The 26,707-nt window shown below is 38.2% G+C and overlaps 1 protein-coding gene across 2 annotated transcripts; it reads left to right on the forward strand.

Moving 5' to 3' along the window:
* Positions 1-377: 377 nt before the first annotated feature.
* LOC117435060 (protein FAM171A2-like) lies at positions 378-26,707 on the forward strand. Of its 2 annotated transcripts, XM_059002970.1 has the most exons (9): positions 378-2,126; positions 9,032-9,259; positions 10,685-10,795; positions 12,066-12,158; positions 16,457-16,615; positions 17,581-17,760; positions 20,092-20,199; positions 21,083-21,209; positions 21,391-26,707. In XM_059002970.1, the coding sequence occupies exons 1-9, from the start codon at positions 1,985-1,987 to the stop codon at positions 22,844-22,846; spliced, it is 2,604 nt and encodes an 867-aa protein (XP_058858953.1). In that variant the 5' UTR covers positions 378-1,984; the 3' UTR covers positions 22,847-26,707. The 2 variants fall into 2 exon arrangements, with proteins under 2 accessions (XP_058858953.1, XP_033913851.1); XM_034057960.3 differs by lacking the exon at positions 10,685-10,795 and having other exon boundaries at positions 408-2,126.

Raw genomic sequence — 26,707 nt, forward strand, 5'->3', positions numbered from 1 at the left:
ATACTTTACACTTTTCTCTATTAAATTTCATTTGCCATGTGTCTGCCCAATTTTGAATGCTGTCTAGATCATTTTGAATGACCTTTGCTGCTTCAACAGTGTCTGCCACTCCTCCTATTTTTGTGTCGTCTGCAAATTTAACAAGTTTGCTTACTATATCAGAGTCTAAATCATTAATGTAGATTAGGAATAGCAGAGGACCTAATACTGATCCCTGTGGTACTCCACTGGTTACCTCACTCCATTTCGAGGTTTCTCCTCTAATCAGTACTTTCTGTTTTCTACCTGTTAACCACTCCCTAATCCATGTGCATGCATTTCCTTGAATCCCTACTGCGTTCAGTTTGAGAATTAATCTTTTATGCAGGACTTTGTCAAAAGCTTTCTGGAAATCTAAATAAACCATGTCGTATGCTTTGCAGTTATCCATTTTCAATGTTGCATTCTCAAAAAAGTCAAGTAGGTTAGTTAGACATGATCTCCCTTTCCTAAAACCATCCTGGCTGTCTCCCAGGATATTGTTACCATATAAGTAATTTTCCATTTTGGAACTTATTATAGTTTCCATAAGTTTACATATAATAGATGTCAGGCTTATTGGTCTGTAGTTACCTGGTTCGGTTTTGTCTCCCTTTTTGTGGATTGGTATTACATTTGCTATTTTCCAGTCTGTTGGTACAACCCCTGTGTCAAGAGACTGTTGCATGATCTTGGTTAGCGGTTTGTAAATAACTTCTTTCATTTCTTTGAGTACTATTGGGAGGATCTCATCCGGCCCAGGGGATTTGTTTATTTTAAGAGCTCCTAGTCCCTTTAACACTTCTGCCTCTGTTATGCTAAAGTTATTTAAAACTGGATAGGAACAGGTCGACATGTGGGGCATGTTGTCCGTGTCCTCCTTTGTAAAAACCTGTGAAAAGTAATCATTTAATATATTCGCTATTTTTTTCTTCATCTATGATTTTGCCATTTGTGTCTCTTAGACATTTAACCTCCTCTTTGAATGTTCTCTTGCTTGTTATAATATTGGCTTGCGTCTTTGATATCTTTACTTGAAATGGCTGAGCACTTTTGATAACGGCGTTTTTTCACATTTCCAATGGGTTTTTGTTTCAGATATCAGTATACATGGTTAATAGTACCACTGTTTGATCCCCATCTAGTCCTGAGGATGTTCCTAATTAAGTTGCTACTCACTCAACATGGTACAGTATTAAATTTGATTTAAGCGTTCTATGGGAGAATAAACATAACGTTAATACACTAGAACAAAGTTACTTAATTGACTTCAGAATTTTGATAAATTGTATGTACCAAAGGTTTAGCATCACCTTGGATTTTAGGATTGAGACATCATTTTAAAAAATAAAATATATTAACATAATTTAATGTAATAAACTATAGAAGAATATTGAAAAATGCTCCCAGAAGCCATAATTGCAGTACAGTATTTTGTTAGATTTCGAGATGTCTCATTTTTGCATTTTTTATCAGTTGTTTGTTAAGTATATGGAAAACTAAAAACGAGGTGTGCAATTTAATAGGTTAACGTTACATTATTCAGCAGGTTTCATTCGACTTTATAATGCAAAGTTAATTCTATAAAGTGTACAAAACTTTGGCCATAGCTGTATATGTAGAAGTGTGAGGTTGCGTAATCCGTGTTATTATTCACTTAAACAGTGTAATACGGACGTTTTTATTATTAAAGACACCTAATGGTAACAAACACATTTCTAAAGATCAAACGCCTTTGTTTCTTTTTTTTTTTTCGGCATCTCCAATACAACTCCACATTTAACTAAGACTGCTGTTCGGCTGCCATTCATTTTTTTAACCAGCAGAGGGTACTGACACAGACAGAATACACCCAACATCTCCTCTCATAAAGACAATGGAATTGTAATGTGACCAGGGAGCATGTAGGGGAGGTGGCAACCGGAGCTTCGATTAGTAGCCAAAATCTCCCTAAAAAACAACATGGATGGATGGCTACCTTGGTAGGAATAGTAATGTCGCTTTAAGAATGCCACCTTTGAACGTCTCACGTTTTCTGCTACTTCTGCTTTTCTTTGGCAACGTTTGGAAGGCTTTTACAAAATCCATCCCGGAACAAGGCACTCTTGGTGAGTTTGGGGTTTTGATAGATTTATATTGTTAGACATTAAGGTAGCAGGCAGATAATCTACACCGTTTAGCTGGAATTGACACGCAGGCGCTTTCTAATTTACAGTTCTCAAGGTTCTCTAAGGATGTAGATTGCATTGTGTGTTTGAATAAAAACATTTGAATTTATTACGTCAGGTATATTGTATGTATTGCGTGGAAACAAAGGGATTATGCAAGGAAACTCCAGCGGATTGATGTGTGGTTGAAATTGGAGGGGGTTTAAGAGAAATCGTGCATGGAGCTAGAAAAGCGGTTCAGACACGATATTGTACCGCATGGTTTGTTTCATATATTAAAAATAAAATAAAAACAAACCATACAGTGATGCGTTCGTACAGCTACATCAGTGCTTAATTGATATATACATATCCATACTCCTTGGTTGGCATGTGTCTGTATGTATAGTATGATGTATCGCAAAACAAGCGTTTTGAAGCAATATCAATTAACATAACGACATTTAGTTTGTCATAGCCAAATGTAGTTGATATGGTGTTTATTGATAATACAAGTGTACTCTACTATATATTGTTCAGGTATGTACACTACTGTATTTTCTGAGTCCAAGACAGTGCTGATAATGCGTAAACAAATAGCGATTATTATTATTACACCTAACATATAAGTGATATTCCAAAACATTATTTGACACCATGTAGCCTCGTAGACGTCTAAAGATAGGGCCTTACATAGCCATTGAAACTCCAGAATTTGGTTTGCATGTCCTGCATGCAGTATTCTCTATCACTCCAGATAATATTTTGCCTTGGGTCACGGAAAGCTTGGAGATCACATCTGTAAAGATATTAAATTGGAATCACAAGGTTTATGTTGGCTTCCAAATCGAACAGTGGAATTTTTCTACTAGGGTTTTAAAACCTCTCGTGTTTTTTTTTGTTTTTTTTTTTGTTTGTTTTGTTTTAGTTAATGGCCAAATATGAAATGTGTGCCACATTTATTAGAACTACTATAGGGCATGTTTGCAGTTTGCAGAAATTAACTTGTCTGTTAACTACGTTGCATCTGTTTATAAATTTCAGCTCCATTTTATTAATACCAGTTTGCTCTTTAGCATCATAACATGCGATGAATACAAAAAGACAAGTTCTTTAAATATGGCGCTCTATTTCTGATACAAACGATGCATCACGTGCTGTAATATATTTCAATATTTATGTCAAATTTAGCTTGTCCACTGTAGAATTCAACTGCTTTTATTTACCCTGACCATATCTGTCAAATAAAGTGACCAAATTGCTGTTTTCAAGAAACCAGGAAGAAAAGCAAATTCACATGTCGGCGTATCTCAGTGGTGTGTGTAATTACGAAGGGATTTCCGTGCTGTTTCAAATTCTGTCTAGACCTCAGGCTCTCAAGTACCCAGTTATAGAAGGATTTCCATAACTGTTAAACCGGCTCGTTAGTTTGGAGGGACTTTCTTTGTACAACCATTGTGTTTTGAAAATAGTCTGTCGGATTAAACTTTAACATTCCTAAAGAACATAAATCAAAACACAAATAAATCTACATGTGGCATAATAATTATTTATCGATTACCCAATTTAAAGTGTTTAATTGATACATTTTATTGTTTTTTTTTATTATTAAACATACTTTGTGTAAGCTAAATATTTCACAAATTGTAACTTGTAACTATTCAAGCGTAATATAGCTTGAACAACACTATCGCCAGGCAGTGCTCCACATGTAAGGAATGCAACTCCTTTTTAAGTATGTCAGCCAAAATACACATACAACAGTATATTGTGTTTCTGTGTGGTAGTTTTATGGCTTTGTTCTGTTTTGGTGTCTGAGTAAAAAGGTTAATTTAGTTTTACATTTAGTGTTTTCTCCATTTCCAACTTTTAGGTGTTCGGTTGTATTTTTATTATTTATACCATTTAGGGTTATATTTTGCATTTAAATTTATCTGGCTGTAATTTTGCACACATACAAAGTAATTGGAATCATTTTAAAATCAGGTACTGTTTTATAATAGTAACAAATAAAAGATAACAAGCATAATAATAATAATAATAAAAATAATAATAATAATAATAATATACTTCCATTTAATACACTTATTTAAAAAGGACTGAAAACTACAGAAACCTGCAACCATTTTTTGTTGTTAATTTTATAATACTGAGAAGCGCAAACTTTTCAATTTCTTATGGTATTATATTTTTTAATATTAGTATTATTTTTACAGGACACATTTTATTGCAGTTAAATTATGGGCTGTGTAGTTTAACCAAGGCTTTGTTCTTACACAGTGAGAGACATTTCACTATAAAAGTTCACACAAGGGACATATATTCTGAAAGCGAGCACCAGGATGAGGGGTAGCAGAATTGCCAGCATTCGATCACATTAGCAATCCGCCCATAAAAATTGCTGATTTACTTTTCAATTACATTTTCATCTTCCATTTCATTTCCTCACAACTTTACTGTCACTTAATGCTAATTTGCTTTCTAACAAGGATACAGTAATGAATTGTACAGTACAGAGAACCGTTCATAAGGCACCTCGACATAAATTAATAAGCTGTAACAGTTTTAAAAGAATTACGATATTTAAAAAAGTGAGTAATGCTATTATAAGTGTAGAATCAATTAACAGATGGGCTGAACATGCATCCCAAACCATTGTGACTTTAGAGTACTTAAGTCTTTGAAAACTAAAAAATATATAGAGACTTTACATTTTTGGTGACAGGAAAAAAAGCTTTTTAAAAGTAATTCTGACATTTTATTCAGATCATTTTGTCTAGCTACTAATTATTGTGGTGTGGTATAGTCGTTCCTATAACCACCTCCGGTACACTGTGAAGAGGAAAGCAACACAAATTGTCAGTGCATTAGTATAATACATGACTGTGTAGTGTATGTTGCTTGATTGGAATAATAGCTATTAGTTTTATGGCAAAAGGAATATGCTAACTGCTCTTTTGATTTCATGACATTCACAAGTGTTGCTGTAGTTAAGAGGATATCAATGTCAGAAACAGACATTTGTTTTATAAAGCTGACTTTACAATGTATCCTAGTGATGATTCCACACTAAAAAAAACAAGAAGTACATGATCACTCAAACGAAGCAGACAGACTCTGTGTCCTCCCTTTATTTGGTGAAGGCATTCTGTGAAAACCATTGTGTTGAAGCTTAATATGAATATGACTGGTCACTAGTTTAATCTTTCAAACCCTGCAGATATGAAGCACATTGCTTTTAACTCTGTGGCTTCCTGAGGCCTATAGATAAATTGTAGGCCTATTTCAGTGGGTTTTTCTTCAGAGGGGGATTGGAGCTTTTTTGTTTGTTACAGTCCCTTGCCAATTTTCATCACAGTGACACATAAATGTTATAGGTTTATAAATGGCAGGACAAAGCAGCTACTGTACTGAGGTTGCCATGGTACCACAGTGGTGATATTGGCTTATTCATTAAAATGGTATGTATTACACACAGCTGGTAATCCATTGCTGTATCAAGACCACTTGTATAATATTTGTTCCAAATCCATTGTTGGTAATGCTGTGGTCTGCTAGTGTGGTTTATTCGGGGTTATCAAATGGCATTTCTGATCCTGATTAAGGTAGAATTTCCAGATGTTTCCTAAATGTACTCCATTTAAAAATATGATGCAATTTCAGGGTTCAATTTCAAAGAAAGCTCGCTGGCTTTCAAAACAAGACGATTGGATCTTGTGTTGGAGAAAGAATACTTCTAAACATCCATATAACAGATGTAATAAACACTGACGAAGGGTCTACTAAACAAAGAGAGTCTTGTTTGTACATGGCAGAATAACTCGCCACAGGGTGTTGGCTGACCATGGTAGCATTTCATATCCAAATCTGACCATTCCAAATTAACAATAAGTGCATCAGGGATTTTATCTGTTGGATGAAGGCAAAGAAATCCATTATACCCACATACATAAAGTACACATGCATACAGCATAGAGACAACCACACTGACACATCCACCGGCAAAAAGCTGGTTATAAACACAAACAGGCACAGAAATATACCCAATCTTGTGTGAACATGTACAGAGCTCACATATTCATGCATAGACTAGATTTTAAAGAAAAACATGAAATTTGTATACAATATTGTAGTTAACTATTCTAATTCTTGTTTAGATTCACTTTGTATATAATTTTCTGTTTCGGCCATCAGATCACACTTTTTTCAGTTCAGAAGATTTCAGTGATTCAAAACAAGATGAAGAATACATTAGCTGAGATAGCTGTGCTATTTCATACTTGTACCAAGTTGCTCTTTAAGATAGAAGGCTAGGGGACACCACTGACATTATGCAGATAAAGATCACATTGCCACAGTTTATGCTACCCCAGCTCTGAGGATAAATTGAGAGGCCTCCAGTACATTTTGTGAGCACCCACTCCTGGAAAATAGAATGGAAAGGGGTTAAAAGGGCTTTGACCTTCTTACTTTATTATTCTCACACTGGATTACAGCTGCATATGCTGGCCAGGCCCTGGGATGGATACTGGCCATTTGCCATCAAGCGTTTAATATAAACAGCTGCTTGAGAAGACATTGACCTGCTGAGACCAAGCACCCTTTTCAGTAGGAATGGTTAAATATTGCACTTGTGCAGTTTTGATAAATAAGGGAATTGTTCCAACTTTGAATCCATTTTTTAATGTTTAACAATATCATATTTTAATATTTATCACATCTCATCATGCAAAACAACACTGAAGACTGGACATACTTTTCCATAGTAAGTATTTAATTTTTGGTCACGTTTAGGCAAAATTTCCATCTGTAGACTCTTGTGTTTTGCTGAGGCTGATATGCAAATTCTTTTCAAAGACTGCATGCTGGCAATTATAGCAGAATATGTGCTTTTTAAAGGTTAAGTGGGTTCAAATGCCATTTTGTTTATTTTTCCACCTTCCCTTATGATAACCATCATACTGAGTGGTTCTGAGGTTCTATGACTTTAAAGTTACAAAGTTCTCAGCCAGGAAAAAGAAAGCTGGCTTTTCTAGCGTGGTGTCTTCTGTAACAGTAACATGATAGCACTAAACAGATAAAACCTGCAGGGTGTGGTTGTACAATACTAACGTTTTGTTGAGTTTTTGTTTTCTTCATCTAAGGAATTCTGTGTTTGATTAACAGTAAGTATATCTTCTAGCACTTTGCACTTTCTCAAACTGTATAGGGACCGTGCACCTTCAAAACTATTTTGTCTGATGTACCCAAGCATGTCAGGTTATCACTGACACTGTTATCTGCTCCGTTATTGAATCGTATTTTGTCATATACTTGTACTTGCTAGAACCAAAGTCATTGTATCTTGCTCTTAATTGTATTAATACTTGAAATGTATTTTTTGTTTACAACGGTAAGTGACTCTGGATAAGGGTGTCTGCTAAGTAATAAATAATAATAATAATAATAATAATAATAATCGGTCATCCTTTTTAACCCATAAGATGATACCTAACAAAACCCCTTTATAGAAATATTATTAGTACTGTAGTTGGTGCTTTCTGCAGTTAAACAACCTATTGATAAATGAAGGCATGTAAATTAGGTAAAAACACTGGGTGTGTATGTTACTTATAGCCCTCTTACTTGTTTAAATTCTGGGCCTTTTGCACTAAGCCTGGGGTGGCCAGCACTGGTCCTGGAGAGCCACAATCCATCAGGTTTCAGAGGTAACCTTTAACCATTAATTTCTCAAGAACTGGCCCATGGAAGCTGCAGGGTGTTCAGGTTTTTTGTTCCAAATTATCTATAAATTACTTAATTGAACAAATTATTACTTATATATACTGCATTGTCAGAACAAAAAGATTTCAACTTGATTAAGCAAAGTATGGTGTCCCACTGTCAATGCAGAAAGACTTGCTGTGTGGTGTGCTTGTCAGTTGAATTATGTTGACTGGCAGGTGACTGGTAGTATTATATAGAATGATATTTAGTTACTGTCAATATGCAATCATACTATTAATAGACATATTGCACACTGCTGTAATGCTTGTAATCTTGGCAACCATTGTAGGGATGTTAGAAGTGCGTCTGGCATCAATTCTTGAGGGTCATCTACAGCATGCTTATAGAGGAGTTCTGGCTGCATTTAACATCTTCACATACCAAATTCAAAACTCTTTACCCTAAAACACCATTTGGATCTCTGAGCAATGCACAAGCAGTCCATTCCACACAAAACACAGGCAGCAAACAAGGATCGTAATGGAGGTTGGTTGCAGTAGGAATTTCTGTTACAATAAAAAAAGCTGGAGACAATCATGCAAGAAATGCTAGGAAGCTCATATTCAATTCAACCAAAGACCAGAATAATAGAGCAGTACAAAATATGCATTGAAGTTGACAAGGGCATTCTTGAACCCATATTTGTGAGTTTTGGGTACTTAACTACACGGCAGACCACATGAAGCTGAATGATATGTAGTTTGAACTACATTCTGTTGATTCACCAAATGTTTTAATTATTTAACTTCTAGAGCACCTGTCTCTTTGGGCAATAACTTCAATAAAATTAATTGTTCAGAGAAGATTTTTGTAGTCGTACGAGTTCATATATTACCAATTCTTTTACTCAGTTATAATTAGCCTTAAGTACATGAGTTGCATTACTTGTGCTGTGCTGTGCTGTGCTGTGTTGGTCTTATGTTTGAAGTCTTATGAATGGTGTGTTAAGCTTTTTTCCACCCGTAAATATCATCTTTGCTCTGTACAAGTTCTTTTGAAAGGATGATTTTGGCTTGGACTAGCTGGGGGTTAAGGGGATTACATCTGACATGCAAGTTGTATTTATCCACCTTTTTCAGTTATTATTTTTTTCTCTACAGAGGTGTTAATTCGAGTTCAGGTTTTTGACAACAGCAACCTTTCACCTTTGGCCAGCCCAGTGGTGGAGGTTTATGGGAACCGTTCAGCCCTGGCATCAGGGGTGGCAGGCAGTGATGGGGTGGTCAAGGTAACGTTTCAGTACCAGCCAGGAACATGGATCATCATCACAGCTTCGAAACATGGATTTGTGACCAACACAGCACCGTGGCATGCCAATAGGATACCCTGTAAGTGGCCAGTGTTTTTTTTTGTACCTGTTCACTGTGCAACCTTAAAATTATAAAATGAACACTGTTCTATTATTTCTTTATATATATATATATATATATATATATATATATATATATATATATATATATATATATGTATATATTACATTCAATGATATCACAATTATATCATCAATGCTACAACTCTACCAGGGGGGCTAAATGAGCAGCCCTATTAGCCAAGCTAGTAGCAGTTTCATATACTCGTCACCAACACTTCCCTCCCATTGCTAAGCCACAGCATCACAGAACTCTTTGGTGAATTGAAGTTGTAGTTGACTTTTGAGCATCTCCTGCTCTAGTCTGTCTGTTGGCACCCATTTGTTTATCAGCCCAGTTGGAGAAACCCAGTTCATCCTACAGTACTTTACACCCTAAGGTTTCAGACTTTGTGCATTGCCAGCTGCTGTTGATTTAATCAAAGGGCAATGGATTCATTAGCCCCCGCATTTTTCCATCTCCCAGACTGCGTATTGTCAGCTAACACACCCAGGGTATAAAGAAAATCCATCTGCTTGACACTCTCTGTTATTTCACAGCCCCACAATTTGCAACTGTGACAGTTGCTGGTTTATTTTTATTCCACTTTCAACGCCTTGATCTAAAGAGAATGTTGCTAATTCAAGTAACACTGCAGTTCTCTGAGGGCTGTTTGTAACAACAGCTGGAAGTCTCTTGTACCATACATTGCATCAGATAGTAGTAAAGGTAAAGGTGCTGGTCATTGCTACCATGTTGATGAAATTGTTTTTGTATTTAGTTGTTGGCTATGCCACTGCTCCACTGGTCACACACATTTTTTGTTCTTAGATAATTCATTTGAAATTTGACATGAAATTTGTTTGGTTAATCAAGGTTTCAGATAACAAGGTTTTGGATTAAGTTGAGTGTTGGCTTTTATTAATTTTAATCATATTTCCCTGGTTAACTAGTTATTTTTCACAGTTTTCTTAGGGGGCTACAGTGTTGAAGGAGCAACAAAGGATCTTTCTCAATGTCTTTACATTTAAACAAATAGCAATCCCTCAGTGTCATCCAAGGTTATTGTTAGTTTATATTCACATTCATAAAACATTAATGGGACAGTTTAAAAAATAAAAATAAAAATAAAAAAAAGAAATTTGAAGCCCTTTAGAGTGGAACATATATAGTCTTGATTCTATTGCAGTTTGTACTAGTTTGACTCTTGTAAGACTTAGAAAGTATTAAAAGCCCACCTGATTGCATTTCTGTCTCAAGATGTTTGGAACAGTTCTTTCACTGCTGTATGGTTCTTTTGTGACTGCCATAAATTGTAATGTTACTATCAAGTCAATGATGTCCTGAATGTAACTGTTGTCTTGCCTTGCTGTTAAGTTGATTCACCACATTTCATTTTGTTAGCCTTGTCGAGACCTCCACTTGCAAAGCTTAGCTCCACAGCCCTGGCTGGCTCCCCAAACCTTCCAAAAGCCAGTTCCAAAAGACCAGATGCACATTTCCTTCGCTACAGCAGTAAGCTCCACACCCTGTTAGAAACCCTTTGTGTTGTTATACCTTGTTTAAACCTTTGTCAAGTTTTAATTTGTGAATTATCAAACAAAACCCTTTCAAGTTTTGTACACTGCTGTACCAAGTTGAATTTGAAGAACTTCAGGACTTGAAAATAGTTTAGTTACGGAATATTGTACTATTTGTAGATACAAGCTGGTTAGAGGATTGCTTTTAAATGAAATCATACTGCTGTTCCTTGGGTGCTAGTTTAATAAATTTATACCGGGATAAACCACAGCTGGATTTTCTAGAGCATTTTACAGTACCAGGGGATCTATCTGGATTGCATCAACCACTTATTTTTAGTGTTAATCCTGGCATAACCACACTGGTTGATGCAATCCAGGATGCCCCAGTGCAAAATACTAGAAGAAATCCAGCTGTAATTTATCAAGGTGCAGGTTGATCAAATCAATCTCTAGGTACCATAAATAAATCTCAGAGTCTTTACATAGGCTGAAGTTTATAATGTAACATTACCAACATAATAATCTGACATCTTTGTACTATTTCTGAATATTTTATGGTTGGGTTAGTTATGGATATGAGATTCAGTGTTGCAATGATCTGTGGTTTCAACCAAGTCTTATTAAAGTAGGTTGTATTGATGGAATCATTCCATATATACATCAACTAGAAAGACATTAAAAGGGGTTTAAGCAATAGATAACAGCACTGTTAAATGAATAATGCAATAAATCCCTGTGAAACGTGGGGAGATATGAAGCCGGGGGCTTTTGTTGATTTAATAAGAACACATCTGTGGAAGACCAAAAGAAAGCTGATATAGTTGTTTAAAGTTGTGTAAAATGCTGAGTAGCAAGTTGGCTGAATGGCACATGTGCACTTGGTGGCATTTTCATAAATTGGAATCTATTAAGACCTTCTGTCCTCGTCCAGTTACGAGGTGAATTTAAGCATGCTCCTCTCATTTGGGAATGGAGTCTTTTAAGTAGCTATAAAATTTAACATTTGCTTGTTTACTATTTTATTGTGTTTACAATCATTCTGAGTTTGTTGCAGCAATATTGAGTTATTTATTTTTCATTAAATCAACCTTACCTGGCTTTGATCTTGCACAGAAATGCCTTCCCCATCCCATTCAAATCATGAACATGTGACCTGACAACTATAGGTGGGGCTCATAGTCATGCTGTTACCTATATGTGCACATTGAATGTGTTTGATTTGCATGTATACTGTACACTGAGTGTCTCCTCCTTGTTTGCAGTGTTTGCTTCTGTGAGTCTCTATCTCCTTCCCCAACGACCAGCCACCCTCATTCTCTATGATGACTTTGTTCAAGTTCTCCTGGGATCTCCTGGTAGGTTTCTTATCTTTCTCACTGCACTGCTGTAAATATACATATCTCCATGGTTTGGGTTGGGTCTGTTCTGTTACTGCACTATAAATGAATGGTTTGATTGTCTAATAATAGCAAACGGTTATTAAGGTGTACTCCTCTTAAACTTGCCCTATATTTTGTCCCTTTGTAAAATCCTTTTGGTGTCCTCCTTAGAGAGCCTTGGCTTATTCATCAACAGATTTGCTTTCCCCTTATTACTGACAGATCACTGTATCATGGTGCCTGTCAGTCTAGACAGTTTAAATCACAGCTTTGTTTGAGTGCTGTCACTCTCCTGGCGGGAACGAGGACAGACTTGTTCATCCCATCAGATCCTGACCGCTATAGAGGGAGGCAGCCTGGCTAGTCAGTCAGATGCATTATTTTCTTTTAAAAATGTCATGTTTATGAACCAGAATCCACATAGGAAAATGAATGGAAATCTCTTCTATGCTAACTTAATACAAACCTGTTAAAGAGCTCTTGCAGTAGAATATTTTATTTTCAGATTTTGTGTGGTGTTCGTACTGGATTGTAGTGTACCATGCAAAAACAATACAAGAAGAAACAGAGCACGTGGTGTGACTCTCTATCACTGAGTAAGACATGATGTCGAGTGGAGCAATGCTTGCAGCATATTAAAGCCTGTGTACCCACGATTAGCAAGGCTTGGAATCGAGCCAACCATCTCCTGTAATGTTTAAAACAAACAGCTGGGAACCAAAAGAAGAAGAAAGAAAACAGCATTACAGATTCAAAAGCACTCGGCAAAAAGCTCAATAAGGTTAGCTGTAATTGGAGAGAAACAGATTAGTAAATGTATTTTCATATTCCAGGCGTGTGTGGCCAGTGCACATGCAGTTAATAATGGGGCATTCTGACCTTTGACCTTTGACTCGGGGTCAGCTGGAGAAGCAGCAGTGTGACTCAACAGAGAATAACTAGTGGAGCACTGCATGTATTAAAGACAATGCTTCCATTCATGTACTAGAATCTGTACTGCACTCGGTTAAATCATATAGTGTTGCACTTCCTTGGTCATTTCCCTACCTTTTTCTTCTTTTATTTATTTATTTAATTATTTGTTTGTTTTAGTAGTCGCCAATTGATTTTTACCCCATTTTTCTCCCAATTTGAAATAGCCAATTATTTTAGGCTCAGCTCACCGCTTCCAGCCCCACGCTGACTTGGGAGCAGTGAAGACAAACACATGCTGTCCTCCACAGCTTGTGCCGTCAGCTGACCGCTTCTTTTCACTCTGCAGACCCACCATGCAGCCACCTCAGAGCTACAGCGTCGGAGGACAACGCAGCTCTGGGCAGCTTACAGGCAAGCCTGCAGGCGCCCGGCCAGACCACAGGGGTCGCTGGTTCACGGTGAACCGAGGATACCCTGGCTGACCTAAGCCCGCCCCACCCTGGCGGCCCTCTGCCAATTGTGTGCCGCCCCTTGGGAGCTCTTGTCCACAGTCGGCAGTGGACTCAAACGGTGACCTCCAGGCTATAGGGCGCATCCACGCGGAGTGCCTTTGCTGGATGCGCCACTCGGGAGCCGCTTCCCCACCTTTTTAATGACTTCAGCCCGCTGTTATTGACTGACATGCTTTCAGCCAGTACCATGTTTGTCACAGAAACACTGCTATGTGGAAATTACCTGGGGTGTGTGATGTATACCCTGAGAGTAAGGTATGGAAACCGATTACATTTTTTAGCCTAATGCAGTATCAGATATCACGTTTTAAAATGAAATTACATGTTTGCTATAACATTGTAAAACTAAGAGCTATGTAGCTAATGGATGTGCACAACAGGCAAGCTTTCTGGAAATATTTTGTTAGCTGCAACCACTTTAAATGCTAGAATCCAAGTTGTATTTTTCTGAGACTTCCCCCAGTGCTGCTTTAGACAGCGTGCCAGTTACCCTGACAGTGGCACTGGTCTTTGCTCCAGTGGTTCCCTGCAGTGGACAGGAGAGTCAGTGTTCTGGGGCACTTGAGTGAAAAAGTACCTGGTACAGAGAGAGTACAGTTTGACGTGATCAGGTTAGGTTTCCATGATGTCATCCACAAAGCTTTAGCATGTTGTATACAGTGCAACTCTTTATTTCTCTCTTATACTCTTATTCATGCCACTCATAGAAGAGATCTACTAACATACTTTACAAGGAGTGTATTTGTATCAGGTAATGTGATTCTCCCAAGGAAAAAAACAAACAAATACAAAGCCAAAACAAGCCACTGAATGAACTTGCTCATTATTAGTTTCTGCTTTGGGCATTTTATTACTTTGTAGTAATGACAATTTGAAGTAAAGAGCTTTGAGAATCTAACTTTAGTCATACAATATACCTATGAAGCATGTTTCTTTTTTAGGCTGTGTCACAAGTCAGTTAGCAGGATTACATACATACCGTATTACATACATATTGCATATTACATAATTCATTGTTCATAAAACAGTCAAAGGCTTGACATGAAAATAATGTACACAAAAATGTACTGGCTGCCAGTCAAGTATCTTTTCCAGACGTACTGTTTAAAGCATAACTGCACAGAGACATCTGACGGCTGCAGAATGCATGTTATTCCAGCTTTCTTGTGTGTGGGGTTGGGCAAGGGGCTGGAATTTGATGATGAATGCACAGCATGTCTGAGCTAACCCAGTGTTTTAACAGGGTAGTCACTTCTGTGGTATCAGGTTTATAAAGAATCAACCCAGATGTGATTTAAGCTCCAGTGCTAAAAAGATACTTGAAGCAAGTTCTCACTGCAGAAACGTGGTACTGTGCTGTGATAAACTGCTTAGCTTAAAAAGCAACAAGCTTCAAATTAAATTGAATTTGTTATTTTTATGGTCCTTTTAATCAAATAATGTGGTCCCTTCTGCATTAATCGTGTCCATCTTCACCAAACTTGCCTTGGTAGTAAATTAGTATTGGAATAGGAAGCACTATTAAAGATGTAGGAGTCTAATTGATCTGAACATCAGCATATCTAAGTAGTGCTCCTTTTAAATCCTTAAAATAGGCCATTTAGTGCTGTTTTTAAATACTCTGGCCCTAATGGAAGTAGGATTTTTTCAATGTGTATTTCTTACGTTTGCTACAGAGTGTTGCCACAGGACAGGTTAATGGTTACACTGGTGTACCAGCTGAGAGAGTAGACATGTTTGAGAGCTCTATGTAGCCCACAAGGGAGCAAAAAGCAACCACATTAACCCCAGGTTTAGGGAACTGAATCTATTTCAAAGTGTTGACGACATGTATAGGATATAGATTAGACATGTTTCCGAGAGCTCTATTGGAGGCTTGTTTAAACATCTGAGTTTTATAAAGGCACAAGGGCAACTAGAATAGAAAAAGTGATACTAAGCAAGAACAATATATTGGTAACTCCTGCCGATATCAAGTTGTTCTTTAATGTTCATTTTAATAATTGTGGAGCCACACTCAGAGTGGTTCACGTTTTACCCACCTATTGAGTATGAGGGCTGTATAGTTTCCGTGGATCACAGGAACCCATTTTCCCCACACTTCACTTTGAGTGATTGCTTCAAGCTGTTCATTAGGAAAGCAGCTAGCCTAGCTCACTACTGCTGTTGTGTTGTATCCAAATTTCAACTGCAGCAAGAGGTAACCAGCCTGGTTGTTGCATTCTGTTGCCATGCTGCGGTTTGGACTTGACAAGGCACAACCTGCAGTGAAAAGCGATACAATTTATTTTTAGGCTTATTTCAACATCCAAGTTTTATTAGGTGGAAGAAATAGGATTACAGTTTACTGTATTGTGATTAATACTTCATATTTTTATTATACATGGTGAACGTTTTGATTGTAAACTGCAGGGTTCATTCTCCTGTCATATCACATGTTGATAAAATTGAATTTATTTCATGTTGTGTTTTGTCTGTCATCTCTATTGTTATTTTTACTATGTTAAATATTACATGCTTACTAAATGTTCCAGCAGTTTGAAAAATTGTCACTTTGGATGTGCAACTGTAAATTCTGTAACATTTTGTACATTTACCATCTCTTTGATTTATAATTAAATACAGGAAATGAAATGACAGGAAAGGTGCCTGTTGCTGTTTGGGTTAGTAAATTACACCCTGTGTCTAATTTTGAACGTGTTTAGAAAAGCAGTCGGAGAATAAAAATAACAACAATGGTAGTCATGGTGATGACAACCCTGTGTTTCCTTACTAATACAAAGACACAAGTAAATGTCTGTTGCATCCGATAGCAAGGGCTTTAAGTCTGTGCTGTTTTCTCCTCAGGTGTCAGGAACCAGCCATGGGTTCAGTTCCAGAGAAAGGCCGTTCGACTGCCACCCAACTCCACCTATACAGAGCTATCTGCAGTTCTCACAGCAGCCAAGAGCGAGTATGAGATCGGGGCCTTTCCCTACCTCATCGGACTGGAGAGCAATGGGACAGGTGAGCGCCCAGCAGCCAGCACAGCCATGAAGGAGGAGATGTCGTGAGCTTCAGGTCGGGCGATAATGACATTTTCAATGATCACATTTTCCTAAATAATGATTTAACTTCCATTAGGATTCAGTAGTTCCTACTCCCTCCTTGGTCTGCTACTCGTATTAAAATAGAAGAGAGATTGAATAATTGAATTCAAGTAATTGTCAAGTGGTCAATTTAATTACATAGAAATATTTGCATATCCTGAATCAACAGAAGAGATTTCCCAGAACTTGGTACCTTGGCACTTATCATTAAGTGAATCAGTAGCCCTGTGCTTCTGTGGTGATAGACTGGCTGCAGACAGGAAGTGCTGTGTGTTTTCAGAACAATGAATGCTAAGGAAAGGCAGGCTCTCCACATGTTAACCTTGGAGCTCTCCGGAGCTGCTTTGAAAGACAAAAACAATAAATAAATGTCCATTGAGGTCACAGTCCATAAAGATGGCTTATTTTTGGGTTTATAACAAAATAAACAAACGCCATTTTAGAACCTTACCAGGATATGTAAGTTTTGATGTACTTGTATGGGAGATCTGCCCACTGGTTTTTCTTAAGACTTTCAATTAAACCAATTATAGGATGTACATTTTTCTTTTTTAATGTTTATCTATAGTGCATTAAACTATGGACTTATGTTGGTTTAGTATATGCTTTAGGTATATGTAATACACTTAGAAACAAGTATGTGTTTATGTCAGATGTTGTATCTTGGGCATGATTTACTAAGTTTACACTTTTGTCTGAAGGAGAACCTAAGAGTTAATTATTACAGACATTTTTATAAACCATGAGGAACGATAACTTCACTCAAAACTGCAGACCTTTGTAGTATATGAATTAAAACTAATATTCAAAATGACAGCTTGTTTAATCAGGCCCAGTGCAAAATAAGCCTGACCCGTGTGGTGCTGCGCTCCCTGTGTTTAGGCGTGAACAGCAGCTGGTTGGAGCTGACCCCGGTCACAGCTGTCAGCACTCACCTCTTCACCAGGAATGGGACAATGATCCAGGTGTCCGGCCTGATCCACATCTCCATCCCTCTGCCTGGGGACACTCCTCTGAGGGCTGCAGCCAGCATAGCTGCCTGGAGGTTTGACACCAAGACTGGTGAGTTAAGCAGGAAGACTGCAAACTGACTTGCAGGAGAGGCCTTCCATGACTTTTACCTCGTATTCAGCTCAGACCATGAGTGAAATGCATTGACATTAACAATTTCAAAGGTCCACACAGCAATTTAGGGTTCAGTCATCGTTTAGTTAATGAAGAACATATTTATTCATAGTACTGTCATTTACATTTGACTCTATTAGTACATTAAGGGCAGTCATATAACTTGTTTAAAAAGTTGTTTTCATTTTCCATGAACAGAAAATAGTTGTATTGGTCAAATTTGTTATGGTCAAAATTGTATTAATTTGAAATAGAAATATTTAATGTATCTTTGCTTATAAAAGTTGACCAAGGGTTTTGTTCTGAATTTCCATTTTGAGATGCATCTTCTTCAGTTTGTCTAGATCTGAAGAGTTAACCTGGAGGAATAAAGCTGCATCTTGAAGGGTTAAAGCTCTTTTACAGGGCTGGGGCTTTAAATTAGACTTTTCTGACAGGAAAAACAATTTGTTCTAAACATTTGTATTACTCTCACCATCTGTGCATCTATTTACATAAATATACCTGACGAAAAAAAAACATCTGATATTACTACAGTATCTAAAGTCTTTGGGCCTCATCCAATAGGAGTACAGCAGTCTGTCTGCGCTACAAGAGTCCTAATGGATCCCCATTCACAAGCTCCAGCTGGTGAAAGCATGACATTTATGAAAGCAGAACACCATATTGTTTTGCTGGGTATGTGTATCTTACCAGACATAAGATATAAATCCATCTGTAGGGAAGAAAGTAGCATATTTCACATCCAAACCTTGCACTCTTATGTGTCAGTTTATTTGTATACAGGAGCTTTTCTGAGACAACATTTGCAATCCACAAATCTTAGCTGAGGAAGTGGCATACTTCACACAGCCATAAAAGGAATTGTGGTTTCCCCCCCAATGAAACTGCTGTAGGTATACTGGTAAATGCAGTCGATTGATTCTACTGAACATTTCAGGCATTTAAGAGAAAGTCTCTGAAGCTGTTGAAAGACTGAACTAAACATTTTCCTCCCAGGAAATGTTGAACAGACATTTCAGCTAGGCTTCTGTTGCCATGACTACCAGTCCTTAGAGGACGGGTGCCATTGAATTGAGAGGGAGGGAGGGGGGAGGGGGCATGGCCTGGTTTCCTGTGATGTGCTGCATTACCAGCCACATGTATTCTAAAAAAAAACATGGAGTTTTGCTCACATCAGCAAAATGCCTTTCTTAATGCTAACTGATTGTGACTGTCTGCAGCACAGGATCAACAAGGCAAAAATAGGGGAGAGAATGGGGAAGGAAAAAGAATGTGGAGAGAGAGCAGGATTCGAACACACACACACACACACACACCAGAAGAGGCTGTTAAATTGAGAAGCATGACTAGAGGGAGCTTCAAAAACAAGCCAAGGTTATGAGAAGCAAACATTGTGAAAGAAAGCACACACCTGTAAGCAACAGCTATTATTTCCTTTTGATAACTATTAGCAATAGTAATCTGATAGCAAGAAAGAAAGATAGTTGAGCATGAAACTTTTTGTGTAAATGGATTGCCCCTTGCATGATTGATTGGCCTCTCCAACGTATGTTCTGTGATGTATACAAGATGCATCTCCCTGTTTAAGTCAGGACTGGCAAGATAGTGGATCTCTCAGACTTTATTTATTATGTTGAGGCCTGGTTGGCTGAGATATATATGAATATAGGGCAGTGGTTTTTCGTGATCAGCCACCTTTGTTTTCTATCGTTTGGATGGATACAGTATATGAATATTCCCTGATTGTGTTCAATTAGCAGCCAGTTTTTCACTTTTAACCAGACTCTATTATGTAGAAAAGCAAAACATGTTTTGTTTCATGGTCAGTCCCTTTTTTCAACAGACTATTTGAACAGGCATACACCACCTTGAATAAGCCTGATCTCGTCTGATCTCAGAAGCATCGAGCCTGTCACCCAGATTTTTTTTTTAAATAAAATTATTGTTAAGATTTCTCTTAGCAAATGGCAACTGTAAATAATTAGACCCATGCCTGAGATACTGGAGTCAGAGAAACAACTGGAGGAAAATACCAGGCTCCAGCCAAGTGGAGGGCTTTGCGCTCTGTGATTCACAGCACACTCTACTAGCACCTTTCTTAAATGGCAGGGTTTCTTTTTAGGAACAGTCAGTTCCTAAATCACAGGTGCAACTCTTGCTAGAACGTACTTCTTTATTTGTGTACAAGCAGTATTTTGAGCACAATAACAGTAGCAATGCATTACACAGTATATCTGATGGATTTTGATGACTTGTGTTTTGCAGGGGTTTGGATTAGAAATGGAACGGGCTATGTAAAGAAGGAAGGCGCTCACTTAACATGGAATTTCATCGCCCCTCAACTTGGATACTGGGTGGCGGCCATATCTTCAGGTACAGGAGGGGAGATAGAGTGGCGGGAGGAGGGGAAAAGTAGATCACATAGAATGATTGCAAACACTGTACAAAGACCAGGGAAAGGTAGAACAAATAAATAATTGAAATAATTTGTTCTTCAACGTTATAGGCCCTGAGTGCTAGCAGGTCACACCAAGGATGACCCACTGAATGTGGGTTAGCTGATTGAGTCCTTGAAAGCCTTAGTCCTCCCATGGGGCTCCCACCCAGTCTGAGTGAATTTAGATGAAGGCTCCTGTTCTCACTTTACACATTAGACCCACACCAGTGAAGTTTCTTGAGCATGGCTTAGTAGAATAGAAGAGAATTGAACAAATGTTGAGAATTTTTAGGAATTATAATTGTCTCATTGGGCTTTCGTGGGGAAATAAATTAATCGGACCATAGAAAATGTACAAAATGGCTAACGCTCAAATTTAACTGTCCCTTTTTTGTTTGTTATCTCTAACTAGCTAAATATTGGTTGCAAATGGGTTGCATTGTTTTTCAATGGTTCGTCAACTGAAAATGAACAGCGTTTGGTAACATGTTAGGAAGGTTTTAACAGTGCAATATGTGGCAGGTATCAGAACTATTAAAGGAAGTTCCCCAAGATAAAGAATATTATTGTCCAGATCTCAGACAGGTGTCCAAGATGACTGAACTATTTTGGTGAAATAATTAATGTCATGTTGACTTTTAAATACTTAATAAACCAAATATATTTTCCCACTTGTATGGAAAACAAAGGGCTGCCTGTTATGAATAATACATTGATTTCTGAAACATTCAAAGAAATATTGATCATTATTGCATCAAATTAATACTGAGTTGTTAGGCTCAATCAAAAGCTGATGCTGAGCCTGTGCTTGATTTGCAGGGATGGCACTGAACCCTTCAGGACTGCATGACATCACCACCTATCACACCATCTTCTTGCTTACTATCCTGGGGGCTCTGGCTCTCCTGGTCCTTATTCTACTCTGCTTACTGCTTTATTATTGCAGGTACTGAATGATATATTTGCATGGGAGAACAAAGATGTATATAAGTATATAATTTATTTGTTGACTATTTGCACTACACGTCATAATGATATAAGTTAGTTCCCTTTGACCTCATTTCACACCTCCAGGAGCTCTTGCTAAAGCTGTAAATGGGGTTCTCTTCACTGTGGTTATCTTTCAGGAGGAGGTGCCTGAAACCAAGGCAACAGCAGCACCGCAAACTGCACATCTCCTCCACACTCGACAAGAAGGACCAGGGAACATCCACCTCCCACCTTAACCTGATCAGCAGCAGCCACATCGAGTCGGCCTCTTCCAATGGAGACATGGATGCCCACACTCCCATCCTAAAATCCGCATTCTCGTCCTCACGGGAATTTGAAAGTTCCCGTGAAGACTTCTTCAAGCAGATCCCTTCCCATAAGATGAGACACAGTAAAGTGAATACAGATACTATCACTCGCCAGGGGGGGGCGAAGGAGAGCTTCCAAATGAAAGTCGCTCGTTCCATAGATGCCTCTAACACAGTGGATCCGCCCTTGTTGGACGACTACCGAAGAAGCTACAACTCCATGATGTCCCAGCAAACCATGGAAGATAAGAGCACCGAAACCAACAGAAGACGCATCATCAATGATAACAAGGGCTATACTCAAGATCCTCCCTCTCCCCTGTCCCTGCCATCGTCTCATGATTTCATGATGTCTCAATCTGTTGACCATCTGGGCAGACCGACATCCTTGTCCCAGGCTGGGCAGCTGATCTTCTGTGGCTCCATAGACCAAATGAAGGACAATATGTATAGAAAAGTGATGCCAACTTTGGTCATACCGGCTCATTACATGAGACTGGCTTCGGAATACCAGGAGATGGAGCAAGCCATGGGGATGACCCTGGGGCAGCAGCAGCAGGAAATGGAAGGGATCCAGATGCAAGTTCAACAACAGAAACAACAGCAGGCCAACCAGCAGACTGAAGACCCAGAAGGCAGAGGGTGGGGCCCCCATCCCTCCACAGGCCCGGTCCGCATACCTGTGCTGTTTAACGACTCCACCGTGGGTCAGATGAACGGAGAACTCCAAACACTGACGGAGAAGAAGCTACTAGAGCTGGGGGTCAAGCCGCACCCAAGGGCCTGGTTTGTGTCTCTAGATGGGCGGTCCAACTCCCACATCAGGCATTCATACATTGACCTCCAAGGGAAGGAGAGGAGACGTAGTAATGATGCCAGTTTGGATTCAGGAGTAGACGTGAATGAATCCAAGATTCCCCGGAGAATAAAGGAGGAACGGGAAAAGCATGGACTTGGAACCATGGCGTACTCCAAGCTGGGGTATGTGGATGACACAGAGCAGAGCAGCAGTGAAAGCAGAACAGCCGTTTGCTCTCCAGAGGATAATTCCCTGACCCCGCTGCTGGATGAAAGTTTGGAAAACCGAGGGGCTACCATTCCCAGAAGAGGACGGAGTCGAGGTAATAGCTCCAGGAGCAGCATCAGTGAAATCCGACGGGATTCTATGACCAGCCCCGAAGATGAAATGAATGACCCGTCAGAAGGGGGGGATGATCAGGGGGACAAGAAGAGCCCATGGCAAAAACGAGAGGAACGGCCCCTGATGGTCTTTAACGTCAAGTAAACGTCACGGTAGAACATGATCACTTTTAATAGGGCTGTCATTCTGATGTTACATTTCTTTGCTTGATCCTAAAATGCTGTTGTTTTACCTTCGAGGGTCCGACACAAAAAAAGCACAAGTACTAGTAAGACCACATAAAACAGAGCACGATTTGTACCCCCTTAAGTTCATACTGCTGCAGAAGGTGTTGATCTTTGCAGTAGTGGCGCCGCCCTGACTTGTGGTCAGTACTGAAACCTTTTGTTTTTTTTTTAAATTTGGAGAAAACACACATGAGTGTGGCACAGGAGCCAAACAGGAATACCATAAAGAAACTGGAGATGACAACTCAAAAACATTCTGCTGATAATGAAAGTGAGAAGGGAATTGCAACTGTTTGGAGCAAAATGACAACCATTCAATGTCTTTTTTGTTTTATTTAAATCTTCCCATGAGGGGTGACTCTTAGTCCACAACAGGCATAATGGTGTTATATCATGTCACCCGTTACCAGAACCATCTATGGTGAGCCATTTTATATTGACTTTTGGAACAGTCCAGCAGGCTTTATTGAACTGCTTTCTTCCTATGGAGAAAAAGCATGTGATCCACCTGAGGCAGAATAGGGGGATCACTTTATATGCCCCGCCCCTCCCACTACCAGAATCTACAGCCTGACATGGAGAATGGAGTTACCAGTTTGGGAATGTTTAATATGTTGTACTTTGTTACAAGGTGTTAACTTGGCAAGATCAGATGAAAAAATGCTTTTGCAAGCACATTAAATACAGTAAACCAGCCCTAGAGTATTTGGATGACTTCTCAGACAAATCCCTCTTAAGATTAAAATGACCTGCTCTTGCCCTTCTGGAAGACTACACTTTCTAGAATCTGCTTCTCTTCCTGTAACACTGTTTTGGAGCCACCGGACTGACCTGAAGTTACACAATTGAGGACCTTTTTAAACTCTTTTCAAAGGGGTGGGGGGTGGTACGACTCAAATTAGTTTTTCCTCATGCTGCCAAATGGACTTTGTGGGTTTGTTCTTTTTTGTTGTTTTTTTCTAACCTGTGGACCGAATTGAACCTGTATAGAGCTTAATTAGCAGCCTTTTATTTAAGAAAAAATAAAACCTAAAGGTTGCTTTCCTCGATGGCACAACCCTGGCAAAGCTAAACATCAACTGTCATCCTTCAATAAGTAGAATTGAGAAGCATTTCATTAACATGTCATGATATGTAAATGAATGTTGATCAAGTACACTTCAAAACGTTATCAGAATCCCAATATTGCAAACAGAACCCACCAAGTGCCTTCTTTGCATAGAAGTTGTGTATGGACAGTACTTCAAATAGAGAAATGCAAAGTGTCAGTTCCTAGATACATATGAAGGAAATATGTGCCAAATCTGCAAACTGAAGCCTGTGAATTCTGGAAAACAGTTTAAAACCCCACACAATATGAAAAACTGACATGGTAAAAGAAAGTGAAGGATATGCAATTAGGACTACTGTATATTATTAATATTTTGCATGAACTCGGTAGTGTAGTGTAAATTATAAACTTTTTTTAAAGAACAGAATACCATTCCCTTTGTTCTTTTTTATATTATTTTTTGTTCAGAGATGGGACAAAAAGGTAGAAAGTACTGCTTCTTTCAATGGACTAGAAGAACTGGCAGGAGAAGGGAAGGGGGGCTTGGTTGATGTTTGAAAGAAAATGTTACTGTGCTTTATACAGAGGGTGTAAATTGTCATGTTTGTCAATCTGTGTTACAAACAGTACCACAATAACCACAACAGATACTGATCTGAATTGACTGTAGCAGATTTTGTATCATTTATTGTAATCAGAATTGTAGGTTAAAATTCATTGTAGAAAAACACATTCATAGTTTTGTATGTTTTGACAAGTCTACTGTAATTGTGTGCTTCTCTCCTCCCAAGTATCGGCATTCATATTTATCACACAATGTACAGAGCGTTGTGGAACATGTATTAAGTCATTTTCAGAATCTGTGAATTCATTTTAAGCATTTTTGTAAGGTGCACACTGTAGGCCAACAAATTTACATTTCTTCTGTTTATATTGTGAGACATTGTGATGCACAGCAGGATTTATTAAGGTGACATTGAAAATGTCACACACAACTATGAAACACATTTAAAACATCCACTCTGAGTAGCTGATTGAAAATAGCATCTAATCATTCCAGAATCATCAGAAAAAAATCTATTCATTTGGGTGATGTGGTTAAACTCTGGCTTAACAGTAAAGTGCACAAAGTAAATGAAATGAATAAATCTTAATTTCAATGTGTGTTATCTTTTATAATTAGGAATTTAACACACACGTAAGGAATTACGCTGCAAAGAGTTCCTAAGTAAACTCGCTGCACTGCTCCTCATTAAATTAGGAAGTGGAGGAGGATGCTTAAGGGACTAAACTACTTATACAATAAAACTACCACTTTTCCAAGGCTAGATAAAAAAACCATATAACCAATGGATATGTGTCAACTGTAATGGATTTCTCAGAGAACCAGCTGCTACTGGGAGAGGCCTTTACTCTTAGTAGACCAACAACAAACCCCAAATGAATACCAGAACACTGCCTTAGAGACCAGCTCTAAACTACACGCTGCTGCCTTATGAAGCAGCTGCAATATCAACCATTCTATTCAAATAAGGTAGCCATTTGGATGCAAAGCTTGCAGATACATTAGGGCACTGTGGTAGTGTGTAACTGGAATGGAATGTTTATATATATATATATATATATATATATATATATATATATATATATATATATATATATATATATATATATATAAATATGTCAATTGTTCAAAAGTGGAGAAACATATTTTAACGCACCATTTTCTTAACAAATGTTTATTTTATTAGGTTTGGTATGCCTCTAATTTAAAGCTCAGTGTTTGAAATCCAAGTTGAAATGGATAGTGGTGGTCTTTCACAGTAGCAACCTAAAAAAAAATGTACAAAATGACCTGCTAGAGAATCATTTCAGGGGGCATTCAAATCAATTATCTGGCCTATTGGACAGCAATCTGAGAAGCAAAAGGCTTGGGTACCACCATTGCATTGTGCTGTTCATCTGCACATACTGCCATGTGTGTTACTGACACCTCAACAGTTTTTATAGTCCTCAGAGGGGGAGTTCATTTTCAAAAATTCTATTTTGTATCCATTTACCTTCAAGTGCTGTGATGGTTACAAAGCTGGTTTGGGTAGCTGACTTCTGAAGTAGTAACCTTTTGCCTATTATTATTATTATTATTATTATTATTATTATTATTATTATTATTATTGATAGCTTTTGATGTCAAGGAGTAGATGTTAATGTATTTGGACAGTTAACGCAATTAAGGCACGTGGGCATAAGATGATCTATGAGTTCTAAGGGGTTGTCTGGGTAATAGCTTTAGTTTTAGATCACAGACACCAAAAAGGTTCTAGTGATCCATAGAAAACATAGACTGATAAAGTTGAACAGATGCTCTCTATAAAAGTGAAGTGTAATTTCACCACAAGTTGCCAGCATTGTGTCAGGCAGTTAACTCAAACATGTTCTGCAAGTTGCAAAACGACAAGTATCTTGCTGGACTGAATGCTATAATGTTCTGTGAAGGCTGTGTTATGTTTGTATATATTTTTTTTATATATTGAATGTGTGGCAAAACCGTCGTTGTGTAGTGAAAGTTTGATTTTCTTTCATTGGAGATTTATTCATAAAGTTGTATTGTACGCTTGCCTGATTTACACCAGTTTTACTCTTTTCAGAGCCTTTTGGTCCAATCTTTTCTGCTTGTTCTTATTAATAATGTTAATATGCAAAGCTGATTAAACCATTTAACAAACA

This window comes from Acipenser ruthenus, chromosome 28, assembly GCF_902713425.1.
Source record: "Acipenser ruthenus chromosome 28, fAciRut3.2 maternal haplotype, whole genome shotgun sequence".
NCBI classification, from domain to species: Eukaryota; Metazoa; Chordata; class Actinopteri; order Acipenseriformes; family Acipenseridae; genus Acipenser; species Acipenser ruthenus.

Excerpts from the sequence above, each read along its gene's own strand:
- LOC117435060 (XM_059002970.1), top strand. The coding sequence starts at position 1,985 with ATGGATGGCTACCTTGGTAGGAATAGTAATGTCGCTTTAAGAATGCCA. Across the intron at positions 12,159-16,456 it reads AGTTCTCCTGGGATCTCCTG|GTGTCAGGAACCAGCCATGG; the intron begins GTAGGTTTCTTA and ends TTTTCTCCTCAG. Across the intron at positions 17,761-20,091 it reads GAGGTTTGACACCAAGACTG|GGGTTTGGATTAGAAATGGA; the intron begins GTGAGTTAAGCA and ends TGTGTTTTGCAG.